The 19,834-nt window shown below is 35.2% G+C and overlaps 3 protein-coding genes across 4 annotated transcripts; all 3 read left to right on the top strand.

Annotated features, from left to right (window-relative positions):
- On the top strand, positions 1-3,858 carry LOC8263391 (pentatricopeptide repeat-containing protein At5g44230). Of its 2 annotated transcripts, none has more exons than XM_015716457.2 (2): positions 1-2,777; positions 2,862-3,858. In XM_015716457.2, exon 1 carries the CDS (start codon positions 191-193, stop codon positions 2,138-2,140), a length of 1,950 nt encoding a protein of 649 aa, XP_015571943.1. In that variant the 5' UTR covers positions 1-190; the 3' UTR covers positions 2,141-2,777; positions 2,862-3,858. The 2 variants fall into 2 exon arrangements, with proteins under 2 accessions (XP_015571943.1, XP_025012315.1); XM_025156547.2 differs by having other exon boundaries at positions 2,873-3,858.
- Positions 3,859-6,757: 2,899 nt separating this feature from the next.
- On the top strand, positions 6,758-15,405 carry LOC8263392 (LON peptidase N-terminal domain and RING finger protein 1). The gene is made up of 18 exons (XM_048373403.1): positions 6,758-7,048; positions 7,905-8,006; positions 8,356-8,438; positions 8,582-8,666; positions 8,763-8,849; positions 8,960-9,021; positions 9,209-9,399; positions 9,483-9,543; positions 10,221-10,398; positions 12,043-12,081; positions 12,188-12,249; positions 12,356-12,392; positions 12,755-12,804; positions 12,934-12,991; positions 13,517-13,592; positions 14,564-14,643; positions 14,726-14,794; positions 15,188-15,405. Exons 1-18 carry the CDS (start codon positions 6,971-6,973, stop codon positions 15,245-15,247), a joined length of 1,458 nt encoding a protein of 485 aa, XP_048229360.1. The 5' UTR covers positions 6,758-6,970; the 3' UTR covers positions 15,248-15,405.
- A 111-nt stretch (positions 15,406-15,516) lies between these two features.
- LOC107260904 (probable receptor-like protein kinase At5g61350) lies at positions 15,517-19,314 on the top strand. Its single transcript, XM_015716437.2, has one exon. It carries the CDS (start codon positions 16,382-16,384, stop codon positions 18,953-18,955), a length of 2,574 nt encoding a protein of 857 aa, XP_015571923.1. The 5' UTR covers positions 15,517-16,381; the 3' UTR covers positions 18,956-19,314.
- Positions 19,315-19,834: the final 520 nt, after the last annotated feature.

Raw genomic sequence — 19,834 nt, forward strand, 5'->3', positions numbered from 1 at the left:
TGTTTAACACGTGAAACTGAGAATTCATTTGCAAATAGTGATAGTGATAGTTCATAATTTAGCCTTGGCGCGGCAAACCATTACAAGAGAGCAGAGCTGAAAGTTTTAAACTTGCAAGGACTGCAATGGCGACGTTTTAGTAAACCTTTTAAGTTTTAGCTATCAATACAGTTAACATTATTAGCATATAATGGTAACCCTCTCTCGCAATATTTTCTCCTATTTAGCAAAACAACTGTCTCAACACGCTCAATCGTCACACCCGATCCCAAACTTCATTACTTTCTCTCAGATTCAACAACACCTCGAAACCCACATAGTCACCACCCTCGGTTCCTGCACCGATATCTCCCAAATCAAACAAGTACATGCCCACATTCTCTCTAATGGACTTGCCCAATGTTGTTATGTCATCACCAAGCTTGTTCGCACCCTCACTAATCTCAATATCCCCATGGATCCATATCCTCGCTCCATTTTTAACCAGGTTAAGTTTCCTAATCCGTTTCTTTATTCTGCTGTTATTAGGGGTTATTCAATTGAAGGGATTTTGAGCGAGTCTGTTAAAGTTTATAGCTTTATGAGAATGGAACATGTTGGGCCTGTTTCTTTTACGTTTTCTGCTATTTTTAAGGCGTGCGGGGCTGTTGGTGATTTGCATTTAGGGAGGCAGATGCATGCACAGTCGATTTTGATTGGTGGGTTTTGTTCTGATTTGTTTGTTAGTAATACTTTGATTGATATGTATATAAAGTGTGGGGTTCTGGAATGTGGGCGTAAGGTGTTTAATGCAATGCCTGAGAAGGATGTAATTTCTTGGACGGAGATGATTGTTGCTTATGCTAAAAGCGGGGACATGGATTCTGCACATGTTTTGTTTGATGGTTTGCCTGTGAAGGATATGGTGGCTTGGACAGCTATGGTTACTGGTTTTTCACAGAATGCTAAGCCAAGAGAGGCAATTCAATTTTTTGAGAGAATGCAGGATGCTGGTATTGGAACTGATGAAGTTACTTTGGTTGGTGTTATTTCAGCTTGTTCTCAATTGGGTGCGGCTGAGTATGCTGATTGGATTCGTGATATTGCTGAGAAGCAATATGGGTATGATTGGGGTTATAGTGTTGTTTTAGGATCAGCATTAATTGATATGTATTCAAAGTGTGGGAGTGTTGATTGTGCTTATAAAGTTTTTAAGGGACTGAAGGATAGGAATGTGTTTTCTTATAGCTCGATGATTATGGGGTTTGCTATGCATGGTCGTGCTGATGCTGCAATTAAATTGTTTCATGAAATGATTAAAACTGGGACAGCACCAAATAAGGTTACATTTATTGGCGTGCTTACTGCATGTGTTCATGCAGGTATGGTGGAAGAAGGTATGGAGATATTTGAATCAATGGAGAAATGTTATGGCATTAAACCATCAGCTGATCTTTATACTTGCATTGTTGATTTGCTTGGAAGAGCTGGACGTTTGAGTGAAGCACTAGAACTTGTTAAAACAATGCCAGTTGAACCTCATGCAGGAGTATGGGGGGCACTGCTTGGAGCTTGCCGTATCCATGGGAATCCCGAGATTGCTACTATTGCAGCTACCCATTTGTTTAAGCTTGAACCTCATGGTATAGGAAACTATGTCATGCTTTCTAACATATATGCATTGTCTGGAAGGTGGCTTGACGTTTCATGGGTAAGGAAACTGATGAGAAGTAAAGGTCTCAAGAAGAATCCTGGATGTAGCTGGATTGAGGCAAAGAAAGGAGTGATTCATGAGTTCTTTTCAGGGGATATGACCCATCCCTTGTCTAATGAGATTAAGCAAGTGCTGATGGATCTTCTGGCTAGATTGGAAGCTGATGGTTACCAGCCAAAGCTCACTTCTGTGCCATATGATTTAAATGATGAAGAAAAGAGACGTATATTAATGACACACAGTGAGAAGTTAGCTTTGGCCTTTGGATTGATCAGTATGGATCCTGGTTGTGCCATAAGAATTATGAAAAACTTGAGAATATGCGAAGACTGCCACTTAGTTATGTGCGGTGCATCCAAAATTATGGGGAGAGAGATTGTTGTGAGGGATAACATGAGATTCCATCATTTCCATGACGGAACATGCTCTTGTGGTAATTTCTGGTGACTGAAGCTGGGTTTGGTTTGTTGTTGAGATCACAGAGTGGCCATTAGGATCTTTTCTTCACAGAGTGATGACAGATTGGTCATTAGGATCATTTCTCCACATGGATGGTTGGTTACAGTGCGATCACTTGTGCATATTGCACATGTTTCCTGCACCGAGATTCATTGTATGCATGCGCATAACCAGGATTTGATTGCCATATTAGTTTTTTATTTGCACAGGAAAAGCATATCCTTGATACATAATGTGTAAGAGCGTCGATGGTGTATCAGATACACTGTATCCTAGGTGTTTCTTGCAGATTTGGAGGCATCTATTCCTGAGCTTCAGTTCCTGACAGAAAAACACATGGCATGATGCAAGTTTGTGTTTTTCTCTTTAAAGAAGGCATTTGCTTGTTTTGGCATATTTGACCTTGGAATGAGCATATAAATTCTGTTCAGTCTGAATATTGTACATCTTTATAGTAGTCCCTGGAAATGGCAAGTGGTTAGTTGATGCAACCAGATATCAAACATCTTCAAGCAAACTTTCTCATTTATGATGTCTTCACCTGGAAATGGCAATGTGCACATAAACACTTTCTCATTTGTGAGGCATGACGAGCATGTGATGTCTTCACCTTCATGCCAAACTGGTAAAATTTCAGACTGCTTTTTTTTCTCCTTATATATAAAGAAAAAACTGATCTCAGTTGTTATAGAATTTGCTTTATTCCCAGTTCTCCTGCAGGTGTAACGCGATTAAATGAAATTTCTTGAACCATTGCCATCTATATACTGTGGGGTATAGCTACATCAGCTAGGCCAAGTTATATGCATGGAGATATAGCATCGCCACTTCAATGAGATGGAATAACTTGCAGCTCCCAGTGCATGTAACTCATTAAAAAGGTTCTCTTTCCCACTCTTGGCATGTCACAATTGGATGCCTGATTTTTGAATATGTCTTCTACGTTCTAACTACTTAATTTGCTGATAAAAAGTTAGTCTTCTGCCTGTTTATTGTGATTTTTTTTTGTTTTGTTTTTTTCCTTGGGGGTTAGAATTTAGGGTATAGTCATAAGTTGGTAGCTATGGCCTATGGGGGCCATACAGACAAACAGGCATGTGAAGTTGTCTTCATTTTGGAAGCACCAAATTTTATTGGCAGATCTCTCATGCAGCAATAGCCATTTCTGGCTTATCTCATGTATGGACGTTTACATACATCTTTTGATGCTTCCTCCACATAAGTGCAAGGCAAAATGGTTTAAGACAAAAAGATGCGGCGGTCGTTTTGATATTCTAAACAAAACGTGTGTGCATCCTTTAATAGTTATACTAATTCGACACTCTTCCATAACAAACAAACAACATAGAATTAATAGATTCTCGTTTCTTCGTTGCCTATTGGGCCGGAAGAGATGAAGACGACAACTACATGTGGCCATTTTTGATGTTATTCGAAGCCACTCAGTACCAAGAATTAGGACTGATGACGAATATTTATCGCAATATATCAGTAAGTCAATGTTCAAGCATTTGTTTTCTAATGTAGGCTGCTGGATTTCATCTTAGTTTAAAGGAAAAGTTTCTTTATGTGCAGAATATTATTGATTATATATTAACTATTTTTCTGGGATTGTCATGACTATCTATGATTTGGAATGTGGATCATATATAACATAATTTTTAGAACTACAAGAATAATAATTATTATTATTATTATTTTTTTAATTTTCGTATTAAGGTGACTGATATTAGAAAATAAAGACGAGAAAATTTGTTCTGAAAATATCCATCCGAATTCGTTCTGATGGACTATTTTAGATTTAATTTAGAGTTGAATTAAAAGGTACAATTAAAGTAGATAATTACATCCACTAGATGATAAATCCATTTATTTATCAAAAGAATGGGTGGCTGTTGTTTTGACCATTCTATAAAACCATTGCAAAACTGAATCAATAAGTCAATCTCATGAATTCTTATAGTAATTAAGCTTTAATTTGCAGATACAATAAGCCGTATAGATTCCATCATTCAACCATGTCAAACAAACCTTATATGCTTTTGGTAATAATTAAGGCCGCCCAAATTATTGGTCAGGGATGAAGAAAATGATGATGATGAGGAGAAGAGGACATCCATTATGAATTTTCAACATTAAAGAAAAAGAAAAAAAAGAGAATGAAGCTGGACTGACTTAGAATCTGACTTCAATAATAAGACTCATTTAATAAATTTTCAACATTAGTAAGGAACCCCTAATTAAGTTGATGCTCCTGTCCCAAAAATGCAACTCAATATGATTTAGCAGGCAGAAGAATCCTGAGCCACTAAATATTTACATAAAGATTGCCTTGACCCACAGCATGAAGCATTGAAACTGCCAAGTTTCAAGTAATCAGAGCACCTTTTCAAATCAAATCAAGATTTTAATAAAGTTTTTACAAGCTAATCCTACTTTAATCTTATTGATTAAATATGAAAATGTATATAAAATTTATTAATTTACATCTAAAACGACTGCGAGTAAATTAATTTCATTCATTTAATCACTAAATATAAATGGGATTCTTAAAGGTTTAAATGTTGATATGATATGGAGTGGGGAGAATTTATATCAGTTGAGTGTCCAAAGTTTGCAGGGTGGTCCTCCTTCCTAACTCTAATAAATTCTTCTAAAACTGGTTCTTTTATGGTCGGAAATCAGTTTAGAAGTGGTTCTTTCTCTAACTGGAACTCAAACTATAATGAATAAAAAGAAAAGCTAATTAACTTTACACAATCATTTGGAGCTATGATAAAAGAAAAATTACAATCCTAGCCTTTTCTTTTTCTCTTATTATTTTTTATTTATATCTCTTTTTATCATTGTTGATATTTTTTAGATCAGCAGTGATAATTTTTTTTAATAAAATTATTATATATATATATATCTATTTATTTATTCTTTATTATTATTTCTTAATTTTTTTATAAAATTTTTTATTGTAGAAATTTTAATTATAATTTTCATGAAATTTAAATCTTCAATTATGGATGCATTTATATATTTTCATAGAACTTCAACAATAATAGTAAGAATTTATTTGTTGATGTTCTCTCAATCAAACTCATTTAAAGACTAAAGAGTCGAATTATGGTTTAAAATAACTATTATGTAAAGCACACAAATTACCGGATTACAGATTAAAAGAGCTATAAATTATATCAACACAATTAAAGAATATGAACATAAAATTTTATTATTGATTAAATTGTACTTTTTATTTTCAATAAACAGAATTCATAATTTAAATATATATATATATATATATAATGGGTTGGAGCTATAAATTGGAATTTGCAGTTATTGAATCGAAACATGCCTTAATAAACTGTGAACACTCCTATTTCAACTTTTAAAGTGCAAACTTTTTATACAGCGAAGAGAAACCAAAAAAAAGCACCAATACTTGACCCATTTTTATTTGTTTTTATCTCTTAAATTACCATCTTGAATTTTATACATCAATACGAAAAAGCTACTGCTAAGTTTTAACATTTTCACCACTAATTTACATAATAAAATTATTTTATGCAAGTTTGTGCTTTTTATATTAAGGATGTGATTACTTTTATACGACTATAAATAAATGATTATTATTTTTGAATAATTTAAATCGATTTTGTATATATACCTTCAAAAATTCATTCTTTTCTAATGAATTTTAACTATATGTATTTAATAAAAGCAAAAGTATTAGTCACATTAGATAATGCCCTGTTTGGAGTGAATAAATATATAAAAATGAAATTAGGAAAAGAAAACTTAGGTCAAAGTCAACAGTAAAAAGAAAATTAGTTTCAAACCAAAAGGATAAACGAACGGCATAGGATCTCCTCAGTCCCTACTCTAAATATTAAATGATCACAAATGCTATTGAGAAACTCTTGACTTTTATTCTAAAATTACGATTAAATACCTCATACTTATTTTGTTACAATCGAGTCTCATCTTGAATTTTCAAAAGCTATAAGTATTTTAGGACAATATTAAGCTTATAACTATTATTGTTAATGATTTAAGCACTATCTCTAAGTCTAGTCTAACTTATTAGTGCAAAAGCAGAAAATAGATTTAATTTTTATAGTTGAGCGAAGAAGTTCCGATAAAGATAAAAGTCATCCATGGAATCATACTACATCGATCTTTTTGAGGCCTTAAAAGTCTATTAGATTAGGACAGGTTCGTATAGAAAATAAGTTCAAAAATTCGCCTCTTCAATAAAAACCTCTTTCTTAATTTTTAATTCTAATGATTAAAAATAATTAAAAAAAATAAAATCATCGTTAATTGACCAACGACGAGATAAATTGAAGATTACATACCATTTGAGATAAATTTTTATATTTGAATTTGTATTAAATTAATTATAATTTTTTATTTTTTATTTCATCCTGAATTGAGTAACAATTAAACGAAAGGCTAAAATTAGTTTCGATTATAATGTAATTAAATTATTTACAAAAAATATATAAAGCTTAAATAAGATGATATATTAAGTAGTAATTTATGATGTTTTCGTGTCTTAATTTTATTAATATTGGATAATAGAAAAATGAAAAAGAAAAAGAGAAGAAATTGACAGTTTTAGAGGGGGAGAGAAAACACGTAGAGGAATATGGTCCGTGTGTAAAACGAAAGGATACAGAGAAGACACACAGAATGAAGGATGATATGATGATGCTATTGCTCTTCTCTTTATCACTTCCATTCACTTACTTCTTCTTTCTCTTTCTCTTCTTCTACTTCTCTTCTTAATTCTTTTCTCAACCTCTCTCCCTCTCTCTCGTTGATGCAATGTCTGGCGGTGAAACGTCGTCGTCGTCGTCGGTTGTCCCTCTAGAAGGTCTTCACGATGTCGAAGACTACATTTGGGTATGTCTTTTTACTCTTTATTTTCTTTGGAATCGCAATTTCCTTCCTCTGCTAATGCGGCCTTTCAACAAATGCTGTTTTTTTATTGTTTTTATTTTTTATTTTTTTAATTTTTACAATTGAGTGATTCATCGCTGAGGAAATGCAAAGGGCGAAAATACTAGCGTAAAGTTCAGATTTTTTTTCCTAAAGAATTTCAGATAAGAACTTAAAATTAATTAGAGCTGAGGAAACAAGAATTCTTCTACTGGAATTTTAGTTATTACTTTGTGATGAAACTAGCATTTCTTTTGTTTATTTATTTATATTGTGCTTCAGAGTTGCAATCTGAGTCCTTTTTTCTTTTTCCTTTTAAAAAGAAAAGTATTTTCTTGCATTTTCTTGGAAACCAAACAAGGCAAAGTTAAAGTTTGTTTCTTTTGTTTGTTTCTTTGTTTAATGTGTTTTGTAGCCGAGACGAGTTTTTGGTAAGACAGTCATTTACTTTGTTTCTTTTAACTTGTCTTTCTGCTTACTAGTTGTTTACTTGCCGAGAAATCCGAGGTTGTGATTGGAAAACTTTTTTGCATTTTTTATTTTCTTTTTCTGAAAAACAAATTGATAAATTACTAGGATAAATTATTCCGCAACTGCTTCTCTTAATGCTACTAATTATGCTTCGCAAAGGCCATTTTTGGTTTTAGTAGAGTCAAGTTTCTAGTTTTTGCTGGATTCACCAATTTGATAGATAGGATTGGTTATTTTTTCTTCTTGCTCTTTCTAGGAGACTAATCTTTGTGCTTTAGAATTTTTATTGCTCTCTTGGAAAAATGATAATTTGTGTTTGCAAGTCTCAAATTTGTTCTATCAATTGCAGGCAAATGACGGTGAGCAGTCATTGTCATGGGATCGGTTTGGTCATGTTATTGATCTGGTTCAAAATGGAAACCTGGCATTCCGGGAGAATCGTTTCGGGGAGGTAAATTGCTCTGGGCATGTTGCCATGTTTTAATACCTGGATATAAGTTTCTTCTCTTGGGAATTAGAAAAAGAAAGGGAAGATGAACGTTTATGGAATGAGCATAAAAGGTGGCGCGGGCAATTTGATTATTTTGTAATGTGGTTTATAGTGTGAAAAGCATGGTTTATTACTGAAAGTTCCAGTCAGGAAGTGGTTATGTTAATTTAAAGCTTTATTTACGGTGGTTCTTAAATTAGGTGATTTCTTCTTGGGGTAAAAATTTGTTTGGTAATAGTTTATGTATTGTAAAAATTATTTTACTCTTGCCATTAAACTAAAGGATAATCAGTTAGTTTCGTTGATTTAGGCAATCAATTGTTACTCAAGGGCCAACAATGTCAAACCTGGGGATCCTGTTATTCTTGGCAACAGGAGTGCTGCTTATAGCAGGTCAATATTGACTTCATAATACTATTGTCTCCATTGTTTATTCTATCATATTAACTGTTCCTTGTGCTATAACATCATTGAAGGATTTTGATTTTAATTTTTTAAAATTGTGATGGGTTTATCTGCACATTTTCTTTAACCAGGATTAGCCAATTCCTGAAACAGAGACCTGCTTCAGCTTCTGAATATAAACCACTTAGTGGACTTGATCCTACAATACATGCTGAAGTATGTGCCGTTTCTTAATTTATTTAGGGAATTAAATAACTTCATTCTAAGCCTTTTCTGAATATGAAAAGTAATATTTGTTTTGTAAAATTTTAGCTTGCGCTAAAGGATGCTGAGAAGGTGATGACCCTCAGAAGCAATTTCGTGAATCCATACATCTTAAAAGCTAGTGCTCTTATCCTGGTAAGATCAGTTTGAACTTTCTGTTTTTTCTTCTCTCTCTCTCTCTCTCTCTCTCTCTCTATCTCTCATGTGTTTTGATTTAACAACCAACTTGCATTGTGGATTGGCAGTTGGAAAAATATGAGTTAGCACGGGATGTTATTCTTTCAGGCCTTCAGGTCGATCCATTCAGGTAAATGCAGTATCATTCACCTGCTCCCATTGTCTTTTATAAACTCTTAAGAGATAGAGAGTTTAGTTATATGGTCCATGAAGACTCACATGCTGTAGAATGGTTCTAATTACACCTTGTCACTTGTGCTTTTCATGTAATATATGCCCTGTTCCCCCTTCAGCTGAGTATTGTTTGTAATTTGTAGCAATCCTCTTCGGGCTTCTCTTCAGAATTTGGAGACAATGGCAGCCAATACATTGAAGAGAACTCTTGGTAAACCAGAGCGGAGTGATGAATTTGATTGTACACTCTGCCTGAAGTTATTATACGAGCCTGTTACAACTCCTTGCGGGCATTCTTTTTGTCGCTCATGTCTTTTTCAATCCATGGATCGCGGTCAGTCTTTTGCTATTTTTTATCCTACTCTCAGCATTGCCAGTATATCTGTCTATGTTTCTGACCCTATTATTATATGTCAGGTAATAAATGTCCATTGTGTCGAACAGTCCTATTTATCAGTCCTCGAACGTGCTCAGTCAGGTGAGTTCTTATCTAGTAACAATAAGTTAGATCTCTGTGCCTAGAGTACGTTATGAAATAAGTGCATTGCTCACTGTAAATTCTGTCTCGATTTGTAATTTAACTCCCGTATTTGGTCTAGAAGCAGCCATCAATGGCTTTTGTCAAGGAGATATAATGGATATTATGAAGTATGCATTATTAGGAACATTTTTTGTTTGTTTATTAACTGCATAAAAACTAGAATGTTGATGGTATGAAAAATTAGTATATAATCATAAAGCATCTGGCAGTTGAATAATTATGGATGTGGGAAATATTTTGGTCCTGGCATTTAAATTATAGCTCTATTACCATGCATGCTAAACAGAAAGAAGTAGGAGAAAATGCATATTTTGATAAGATTGCTGTTTTTTTGTCATTTTTACATTTTCTAAAATCTCATAGCATTCGTCATAGATATTAGCTAGTGCTTGATCAGAAAATGTATCATGCTCTCATTGTCTTTTGTCTTTTTTGGAATTGCAACATCTTATTCTTGTTCTCATGTCTTGATCCTCTTAATTTTCCTGAGACTTACTCTGTTTTTAACATGAAGTGGAAACAACAGGCTATTAAATATTCAATAACCAAAGAGATGAATATTATGTAGCTTCATGTTCTAAACATATTATGATGTTTATTTGGATTCGTACCAGTGTGACTTTGAACAACATTATACAAAAGAACTTTCCAGAGGAGTATGCTGAGAGAAAGTCAGAGCATAGCAGTTTGACGAACTTTGGTGTTGATTTGATCCCCCTTTTTGTCATGGATGTTGTCATCCCATGTCAGAAGTTTCCATTGCACATATTTGAACCCCGATACAGACTAATGGTAAGTTGATTATTCATTGATATGGTTTAAGACGAATTGTACCTTGCACTCCTGTGAGGCAAATGCTGCTTTAACTGAAACAGGCATTTAACATTGTTAGAAGTTGTATTTATCCCGCATCGCCTAGTTACTGGACTGTTATGGTGTATATATATGGATTAGACACTCTTTGTTTGAGCTAGCTTTTGGGAATGAGTTCTACTCAAACCCATTTTTCATGGTACCAGAACCAGCCTTTCGTCCGCAATGATGGGTTTGGACCCGGCCCGTGTGCATGTCACGTCAAGCGTGAGGGAGGGTGTTAGAAGTTGTATTTATCCCATATCGCCTAGTTACTGGGCTATTATTTTTTATATTTATGGATTGAGCACCCTCTTTCTTTGAGCTATCTTTTAGGAATGACTTCTACCCAAGCCTATTTGTCAAACATGATATTGACTTTTTCTAAGATGCAATCAGTCTGAGTTCTTTTCAAGCAATACAATCACACATTTGTTTTATGTTAGCAATTATGTTAAATGCAAGATATCTGATCTCATAGAGAAATTCCTGGTAAAATGTAATCACTTTTCTTTGAAGATTTTGATAATCATTTCTTTTTATTTACTGGTGATTAAAGTTGTTACAATTTAGATATACTAGTATTAAGCTTATTCCCTAACCCATATAATCCCCATAAAAGTAATCTTTATGTAATGGATGTGCAAAACATACATATTCCAAGAATACAAGAGATATGCTGCTCTGCAAGTTTGAGTTTTCATTCAAGTGTTACTTCTGAAATGAAGGGTCAGCAAGAAATATTAGAATTGCTTTGAGGTTGCTAGCTGGTGCATGTGATATGAGCTGGTGAGTTCTTTTACCTAGCTGTTACTTGACAAGTGACACTACTTTTCCCCGGTGAATTGCCCGATTTCCTGGAGGTCGTGAAACTAGTGGGCCATATGTGCATTTGAATTAAACTATTTGTTAGCCGTGAGAAGTACGCCCTTTTGTTTTTAATATATATTTGTGGAAAAGCTGATTTGGGTTCCTATCTATAGGAGTTTGAGGAACGATAGATATCTTGCTGCATGGAAAATCTGGCCATTAACCGAAAGCATAACTCTATTTTCACCTATAACAGTTCATTGCATGTGTCCATGTGAGAGTTACAGTGAGTGTGCAATGAACTTTGACAGCTAGATGAGCAAGATTGATTGTTTTAAGAATCCTGCATCCTGGATCTTATTGTGTTTGAGTTTTGTCTTCATCTTAGGATCCCCTATGGCTCGGTGTGTGTATATGTGTCACTAACAAGCATATTTAGGAATTGCAGTCTGTCTGGTTCTGTTTTTGGTTGAGGAGCTCCAAATTTTGTATGTAGGTCGAAATATTTATCAACTCTGTGGCCTTTGCTTTTAAATGTGGTTATAGTTAGCCGAAGACTTGGACACAAGATGAATTTAGGAAATCTAAGAAGTCCCAACACTCACGGTTAGTTTTATGTCAAAATTACAAAATTCGCCAGCAGTGTATTAGTAAATGGATCATGATACTTTTATGTTTTTGTACTTTTCTCTTTTCTCTTTTTAAATGATCAATTTCCGTTTTATACCTTTGGTACATTGTTGATGTCAGTCCTTTTACCCCTTTTTATGTTAGGTGAGGAGGATCATGGAGGGAAATCATCGGATGGGAATGGTAGATTATTGACACTGGTCCTTATCTTCGCCTATTTTCTTCTTAAGGACCGTTGCATGGATGAAAAATATCTTACCATTGCTCTGCTTTTTCTGTGATTATTTAGGTTATCCTTGATTCTCATACAGGATTAATAGTTGATTTTGCCTGTGAAGTGGAGATTACAGAGTAGGTTTTTGGTTCATCTGGTTGTAGTTATTTGACCTTTTCCTTTGTTTCTTCACTCCTTTTCTTTTTAAACATGTCTATGTTCTGAATCAACTAGTTCTTGCAGGTGTGAGCCACTTCCAGATGGACGATTCTATTTAGAGGTAGAGTTATCATCTTTCATTTTGAAAGAAATAAATTTTTTGTTGTGCTCTTTCTGTCTTTGCAAACAAAGGAAATTACTTCTGAAATTTAACTTGAAAATTTGAACATCATGCATTTCTATGGTTTCTTAGAAGTCACAGGATTTCATAGTTTGATGAACCACTAACATAAGATGGGTAATATTTCTTATTAGTGACAACTAGACTAGAAGATGATACTTAAATGATAAAAAAATCTTAGTGTGCAGGATCCAAACCTTAGCAGCAGAGTGAAGGGAAGGGGCTACCCAAGTGTCCTGTTTGATCTGAGTGTGTTAGTTAATGCGTATATTCACTTATTGATAAATCTCATTTGCTTGCAGGTCGAAAGTCGTCGTAGATTCCGCATCCTTCGATCTTGGGATCAAGATGGGTGAGCTTGGTCATCTCTTTCAGACTATCATTTTTCTGCCATTTCAGTTGCTATGGATATTGGTACAGGCTATTTGTGATGAGTTAGAAATCGTATCTTTCTTTTTATTCCATTTCTTCTTTTATGCAGGTATCGTGTTGCAGAGGTTGAATGGGTACATGATGATTCTCCAAAAAAGAGAACAGAAGTATGCTTGCTGCTTTTATCTACATTTTCCATTTTTTCTTTTTTCTTTTTTATTCTTTTGGTGCCAAGAGATTTTCAGATATTAAATGGCAGAAAAAGGTAATTGAACTTTTTCTTACTGGGTTTTAGATCTAGTCGGTGGTCTATTTGTTTAGTAATTTATGGTCTTTTGAAATGGAGAAACATATTTTCAGATTGAAAATGGATACCTACATTCTATTAGTTCTTCTATTTCACAGCATTAAACTGGTTTGTAGCTCTATAGGAAGGTATAGGATATTAATTGTGTCTTAAGCTCATTCTCTCAACTAGTTTGAGATTGAGGCTTTATTTGAGTTTAGCTGTTGGTTGGCTTCCTTTAGTCCTTGTTGGGTAACACAAAAAGGGAGGATAGCTCTCTTTCCCTCAAAAACCTTAATCATTATCCCAGGATTTAATATTCAGTTCGCAACCTGAAATTGCTTATTTTGTATCACGGGAGATGTTCACCGTAGTTACCTTTGGACTCATTTATGCATGATATCAGTTGCAGGAGATTACAAATAATGCAGCAGAATATGCTCAGTCATGGCTAAGAAGGGCAAAGGACGCTGCAAGTCAAGGTAAAGACTTGGGTGAAAGTTAGGTTAATGACTTGTGCATGTTTCATAAATGATTTCTTGTTGCTCCTTTTCCTAATTTGGATTCGGCTGCCATGATGGAACATTTATTTTTGGAAGTAGTCTATCTATTCAAATTTATGCCATGAAATAAAAGTGTTAGGGCAAAGGTGATAAACTTAGTTTTTGGGCCAAAAATTTATTTCACCAAGATCTGATTTTTGTGGATATTATTTCTTGGTGTCGTATTTTTCCAGGCAGTCACTGAAAATTTTTCCTGAAGTTTGTGACAGCAGTTAAAATTTATGATTATGATTTTATATGTCAAATATCGTGTTAAGGTTGCATCCCAAGAAATTTTTTAGGATTGTATGGTAAGAGGCCTTCACAGAAATTAAGAGACCTGCCAATTGAACTTTCCATTCCAGAACATCTGCCATTTTGGTTATAACAAAGTGCCATAAGATATTTCAGCCAAATTGACAGAGTTGACCTTCAATCGAAACCTTCAAGTTTTTTCACTGGTGTTTATACACAAAAACAAGTGTGCGCAAACACACGGATTTGAACGCATACATTTTTCACTGGTATTATTCTTTTGCTGTAGGGTTTCGACCAAAATTTTGATTCCTGACAGTTGGACTAAGACCACTTTAGTATTAAGTTCCTTGACAACTGAAGGGCAACTTAGTCATGTTGGTAAGATTTGAATTGGCACTTGCCATGTTAGTGACTGATAAAAAGCAATTGCTCGGGTTTATAGTCAAGGTTATGCACCCTGGACTTCTCTTTTAGATTAGGTGGAGGTCACAGGATTTTTCCTTCTCCATTAGTTCACTTCAAAATTTTACACCAAATCTTAGTTGCTGGAAAATGATGTGCATTTCTGCACCGGAGCATAGGTACTTATAGTTTGCCCATGCACGACAAAAGGATGATGTTTCCTATTCTATTTTTCTGTTTTGCATTTTCAGATAGAAGAAGACTTGAGAGGCTATTAAATGTAGAAGCAATGATGCCCACACCATTGGATCCTGAGCGCTTCAGTTTCTGGGTATTTGCTATTATTCACTATAAATATGGGGTTAAACATGTTTCTGCTGTACTTTCTGATTTCGGTTTATGGTTGGCTTCAGCTTGTTACTTTATCAGAAAGGAGGCCTCATGAAAGATTGGAGCTCCTGCGCATGAGGGATACAGAAGAGGTATACAATTCCTTTTGAACCTTGAACCTTTAAGAAATTATTCGACATATTTCACTTGGTATGCCGGATAGTTACATTTCACTTGGACGATGTTACTTGATGTATGCTCTATGATATAAACTATGAAACCTTAATCTACCTTTTGTGTTAAAAACTTAATAAGGCAATGATGTGCTGTGGAGATGATTGCTGTTAAAAGTTATCCTGGTGGTAGTGTATGAAGTTATTTCCCTTCCAGGGGTTCTTATACAACATTTTACAGCAAAACTTGTTTAAAAGCTTTTCTAGATACCGGAGTTTATGTATATCATTGTGACGGCTGGAAATGCCGGTCAATGTCTCAAATTAGCTTTGTTTTTTTTAATTGCTATTATTTTCTGATATCTTCTGCAGAGAATAAAAAGAGGATTGGTATATCTCAGAGCTGCAGAGCAGGGCTGCAGCGTGCAATGATAATAGTTGTATTTGTACGCATAACTCTATGCTAAAATCAATATTTATAATCAATATTCTTTGATTCACATGATAGTGGATCCTATTCTTTTTGTAACAAATGAGTCATATTTATACTGGCATTCATCAATATAGAAAAATCCAATTTTCAGTTAGCATATCTCCTCTTTCTGTATATATATATATGTGTGTTTCGCTAATAAAAGGTAACATCATAAATCAAATAGAGTACTAATGAGGATCATCATTTTGAGAATTTTAGTTGGTGTATCTGATTATCAATGCATTAATACTACTAAACCTAATTCAGAAATTTGCTACAGCTATTGGGTACTTTCGACTTTGGAAAGAAGGATTACAGGAACTTTGTACCAAAACAGTCCTTTCGCTTTTAGGTCAGTGTCTTATTGTGTAGATCTGTCTCAAGGTATAACTGCTATCGTTAACCCCGTATCCGACTTAAAATAGGCTTTGTGCCACCACCATTTAACCCATGATTCCGAGTATTCAATATTAATTCCCTCCCATCAAGTATTTAAAAACCATATCCACCCACGATATTGAACAAGCATAACCTTTTTTCTGCAAGATTTCAGTCTTATTTTCTTTTATATCCTAATTTTCACACCAAGAATTTAGAAACAAGTAATGATTAACAATGGCGCTGGCCTGGTACAAGTTATTTTATCTTTTTTCTTGGTTAGTTAGTAGTTGGAAAAAAAGAGGAATAAAAGCATGGTGTCTTTCATGGTCCAACGCAGAGCTCGCTATCAGTTAAAAACTTATTTGTGCTGCCAAGTCTTCTCTCATCCGCTTAAAGAAAACAAATTAACAAAATAAACAACCAAACAAACAAGGACATGAAACTTTCCTTCTTCTTCAGACACCCCTGCACGTCCTTCCCTTACTTGCTTCCAACTATCTTTCTCCCCCTTCACACACACCATTTTATCACCTACGATTTCCTCCGAATCGCACGTCCCCTTCCCTCTTCCCAAAACCATCAGTTTCTTTTATTTCCTTTTCTTGTACAAGCCTGCTTTTGGCAAGGCTCACAAATGTCCGCTTCTCCTCTCCCTCCACGACCACCCACTTGTTGGCTTTACCATTTCTGATCACCTTTCCCTCAATATTATGAAAGGAAATACCTGTACCCTTTTCCTTATCTTACTCATTTTCTTTCTTCTAGACTTTACTTCCGCGAAAAATGATCTTGCATATTCCCCTCCTGATGACTTTCTGATTGATTGCGGATCATCGCAGGATACCACTCTTGATGATGGCCGAACCTTCAAATCTGATTCTTCATCTCGGAGTTATCTTGAAACTAATGAAGAGGTACAAGTTTCAGTTGATTCTGTTCTTGTAAATGCAACTTATAGTTCTTCTTCTCCTTCGTCTGCGCTTCCTCTTTATCGAACTGCAAGGATTTTAACTTCTGATTCAAAATATATTCTTCATATTTCTCATCCAGGGTGGCATTGGGTTCGTCTTTACTTCTACCCGCTTCCGCACCCCAAATTTGATCTTACTAATGCTGTTTTCAGCATTGCAGCTGACGAATTTGTTCTTTTACATGAGTTCTCTGTAAGAGATAATACCTCAGTAGTTTTCAAGGAATACCTTTTCAATCTTACAAGTGAAAGATTTTCTCTTATTTTCAAGCCCATCAAGAATTCTTTCGCATTCATCAATGCTATTGAGGTTGTTTCTGCACCTGAAAGCCTTATTTCTGATTCCGTATCCACCGTTCCTCAGGGAGGAACTTTTAGTGGTTTGTGTAATTATGCTTTTGAGGTGTCTTATCGGTTGAATGTTGGCGGCACAATCATAACTCCAAAGAATGATACATTATCAAGAACATGGCTTCCTGATGCACTGTATAATACATTTCCACTAGGAGCTCAGAATGTATCAGTTCCTTCCAGTTCTGTCAAATACCAGAAGGATGGGGCCAGCCCTTATATTGCTCCACCTTGGGTTTATGCTACTGCAGATCAGATGGCAGATTCTGAAACAATGTTGCCGAGTTTCAATCTCACTTGGGAGATGAGGGTCGATACAGGATTTTCCTATTTGATCAGAATGCACTTCTGTGACATCGTGAGCAAGTCTCTTAATGACTTATACTTCAATGTGTATATAAATGGTATGATGGGTGTGTCAGGGCTTGATCTTTCATCCATCACCAATGCCCTTTCAACAGCTTATTTTGCGGATTTTGTGCTCAATGCCTCATCCATCACCAATAGTTCTATCAAGGTTCAGGTTGGCACTGCTTCCGGTATAGAGTCAGGATTGGCAAACGCTATTCTCAATGGATTGGAGATCATAAAGATGAGCAACAAAGTAGGGAGCTTGAATGGCTTTTTTGGTGCTGATGGTTCAAATGGAGTAAGCATAATGAAGATCGCTGCAGGTATTGGACTCGCAATGGGGCTGACAGCAATGTTGCTTCTCGCAATAATTTTTATCCGATGGCAGAAGAGGCCTCAAGATTGGCAGAAACGGAACAGCTTTTCTTCGTGGCTTCTTCCTCTCCAGGGCACCTATAACTCTACATTCTTGTCAAGCAAGAGCAGCTCCAGGAGATCTAGCATGTTTGGTTCACGGAAGAGTAAGAGTGGCTACTCAGGTTATTTCTCTAATCAAGGTTTTGGCAGGTACTTCACTTTCAGTGAATTGCAGAATGCCACACAAAATTTTGATGAGAAGGCAGTCATTGGTGTTGGTGGATTTGGAAAAGTTTATTTTGGAGAGTTGGAAGATGGGACTAAGACTGCTATCAAACGAGGAAATCCAAGCTCACAGCAAGGCATAAATGAGTTCCAGACAGAAATTCAAATGCTCTCCAAACTCAGGCATCGCCATCTTGTATCACTCATCGGCTTCTCTGATGAACAATCAGAGATGATTCTTGTTTATGAGTACATGGCTAATGGCCCTCTTCGCGATCACATTTATGGCTCGAACTTACCTTCTTTGTCATGGAAACAAAGGCTAGAAATTTGCATTGGTGCAGCTCGTGGGTTACATTATCTCCACACTGGTGCATCACAAGGCATTATCCATCGTGATGTCAAAACCACAAACATTCTTCTTGATGAGAATTTGGTGGCAAAAGTATCTGATTTTGGCCTTTCCAAGGCTGCATCAATGGATCAGGGACATGTGAGCACAGCTGTAAAGGGTAGCTTCGGATATCTTGATCCTGAGTACTTCAGGAAGCAACAGCTTACTGAGAAATCTGATGTGTACTCATTTGGAGTTGTTCTTTTCGAGGTGTTATGTGCAAGGCCTGTTATAAACCCTGCCCTGCCAAGGGAGCAGGTCAGTTTGGCAGAGTGGGCAATGCAGTGGCACAGAAAAGGATTGATTGAGAAGATTATTGATCCAAAAATTGCAGGGACTATTAATGCAGAATCCCTGAAAAAGTATGTGGAAGCTGCAGAGAAATGTTTAGCAGAATACGGGGTTGACAGGCCTGGAATGGGAGATGTGTTATGGAACTTGGAGTATGCATTGCAGCTACAGGAGGCTTCCTGTCAGGCTGAAGCACCAGATGATAAGAGTACAAATCTGATAGCTTTGGAAAAGCCAGGTAGTATGAATCCTGAAGGGGATTCTGGCATTACAGCGAGTGATGATTCTGAAGTAACTGTTGGTTCTCCTATGTACTCTCAGATAGGAACTTTTCATGGAAGGTAAAATTAAGATATCCAATCGTAAAGAAACCAGATCATCAATAGCAGTAACACAGTGGCTACTTATAGCTCTTGAGCTGGAAAAGATGTTACAGAATTGTTTGAGCTTCCACTTGTAATCCCTCTATAGCGTCCGAACCAAGACAGCACAGATTGAGGCGAACTCCATCTTATCAAACGTAGAAAATTGGTTCACTCAGGCTTTTATTGTGTGCAGCAAAGCCAGGTTGTATTTTCCAGGATTGACTTTCCTTTTTTCTTTTGGATTCAAGTTTCTTTTTCATTTCTATTGATGTCAAGTAGTTAATCTTCTAAGAAGCGTCCATGAATATTGCAAGCATTCCAGCAATTATTCATTGTGTTGATTTTTCTTTTTCTTTTTTTATCATTCTCGTAAGGTTGAAGGTAGTATGAAAATTGCAGTAATTTTAAACAGAAAATGAGCAGATTCATTCTTAGGAAACTAAAAAAATGGAGGCACATAGGAGTGAATACATACATAAATTCACAACATATTCACTAAACATTCTACCAATTTTTTATCCCATTTCTTGTCAACTTAACATGACATATATTATTTTTATAAAAATATATTATTTTAAAATGTTAGAACAAAAAATAATGAGTTATGTAGCATTACTAATTTTAAAATGATCCGAGAATAATAATTCAATAAAATAATTATTTATATATATATATATATGAAAGTAACAATAATATATTTGTACATGAACAATTACATATGCATACCCTAAGTTGTTATAAAACAACTGCGAGTTTTTATGTGAACCCCATTTTAAGAGGGTAACTTTATATTATTTACATTATATTTTTAATAGCTTCTTATTTTCATAAAATAAAGGGTATTCAAACCAGATTGATA

The sequence above is a fragment of the Ricinus communis genome, chromosome 4 (genome assembly GCF_019578655.1).
Source record: "Ricinus communis isolate WT05 ecotype wild-type chromosome 4, ASM1957865v1, whole genome shotgun sequence".
NCBI lineage: Eukaryota > Viridiplantae > Streptophyta > Magnoliopsida > Malpighiales > Euphorbiaceae > Ricinus > Ricinus communis.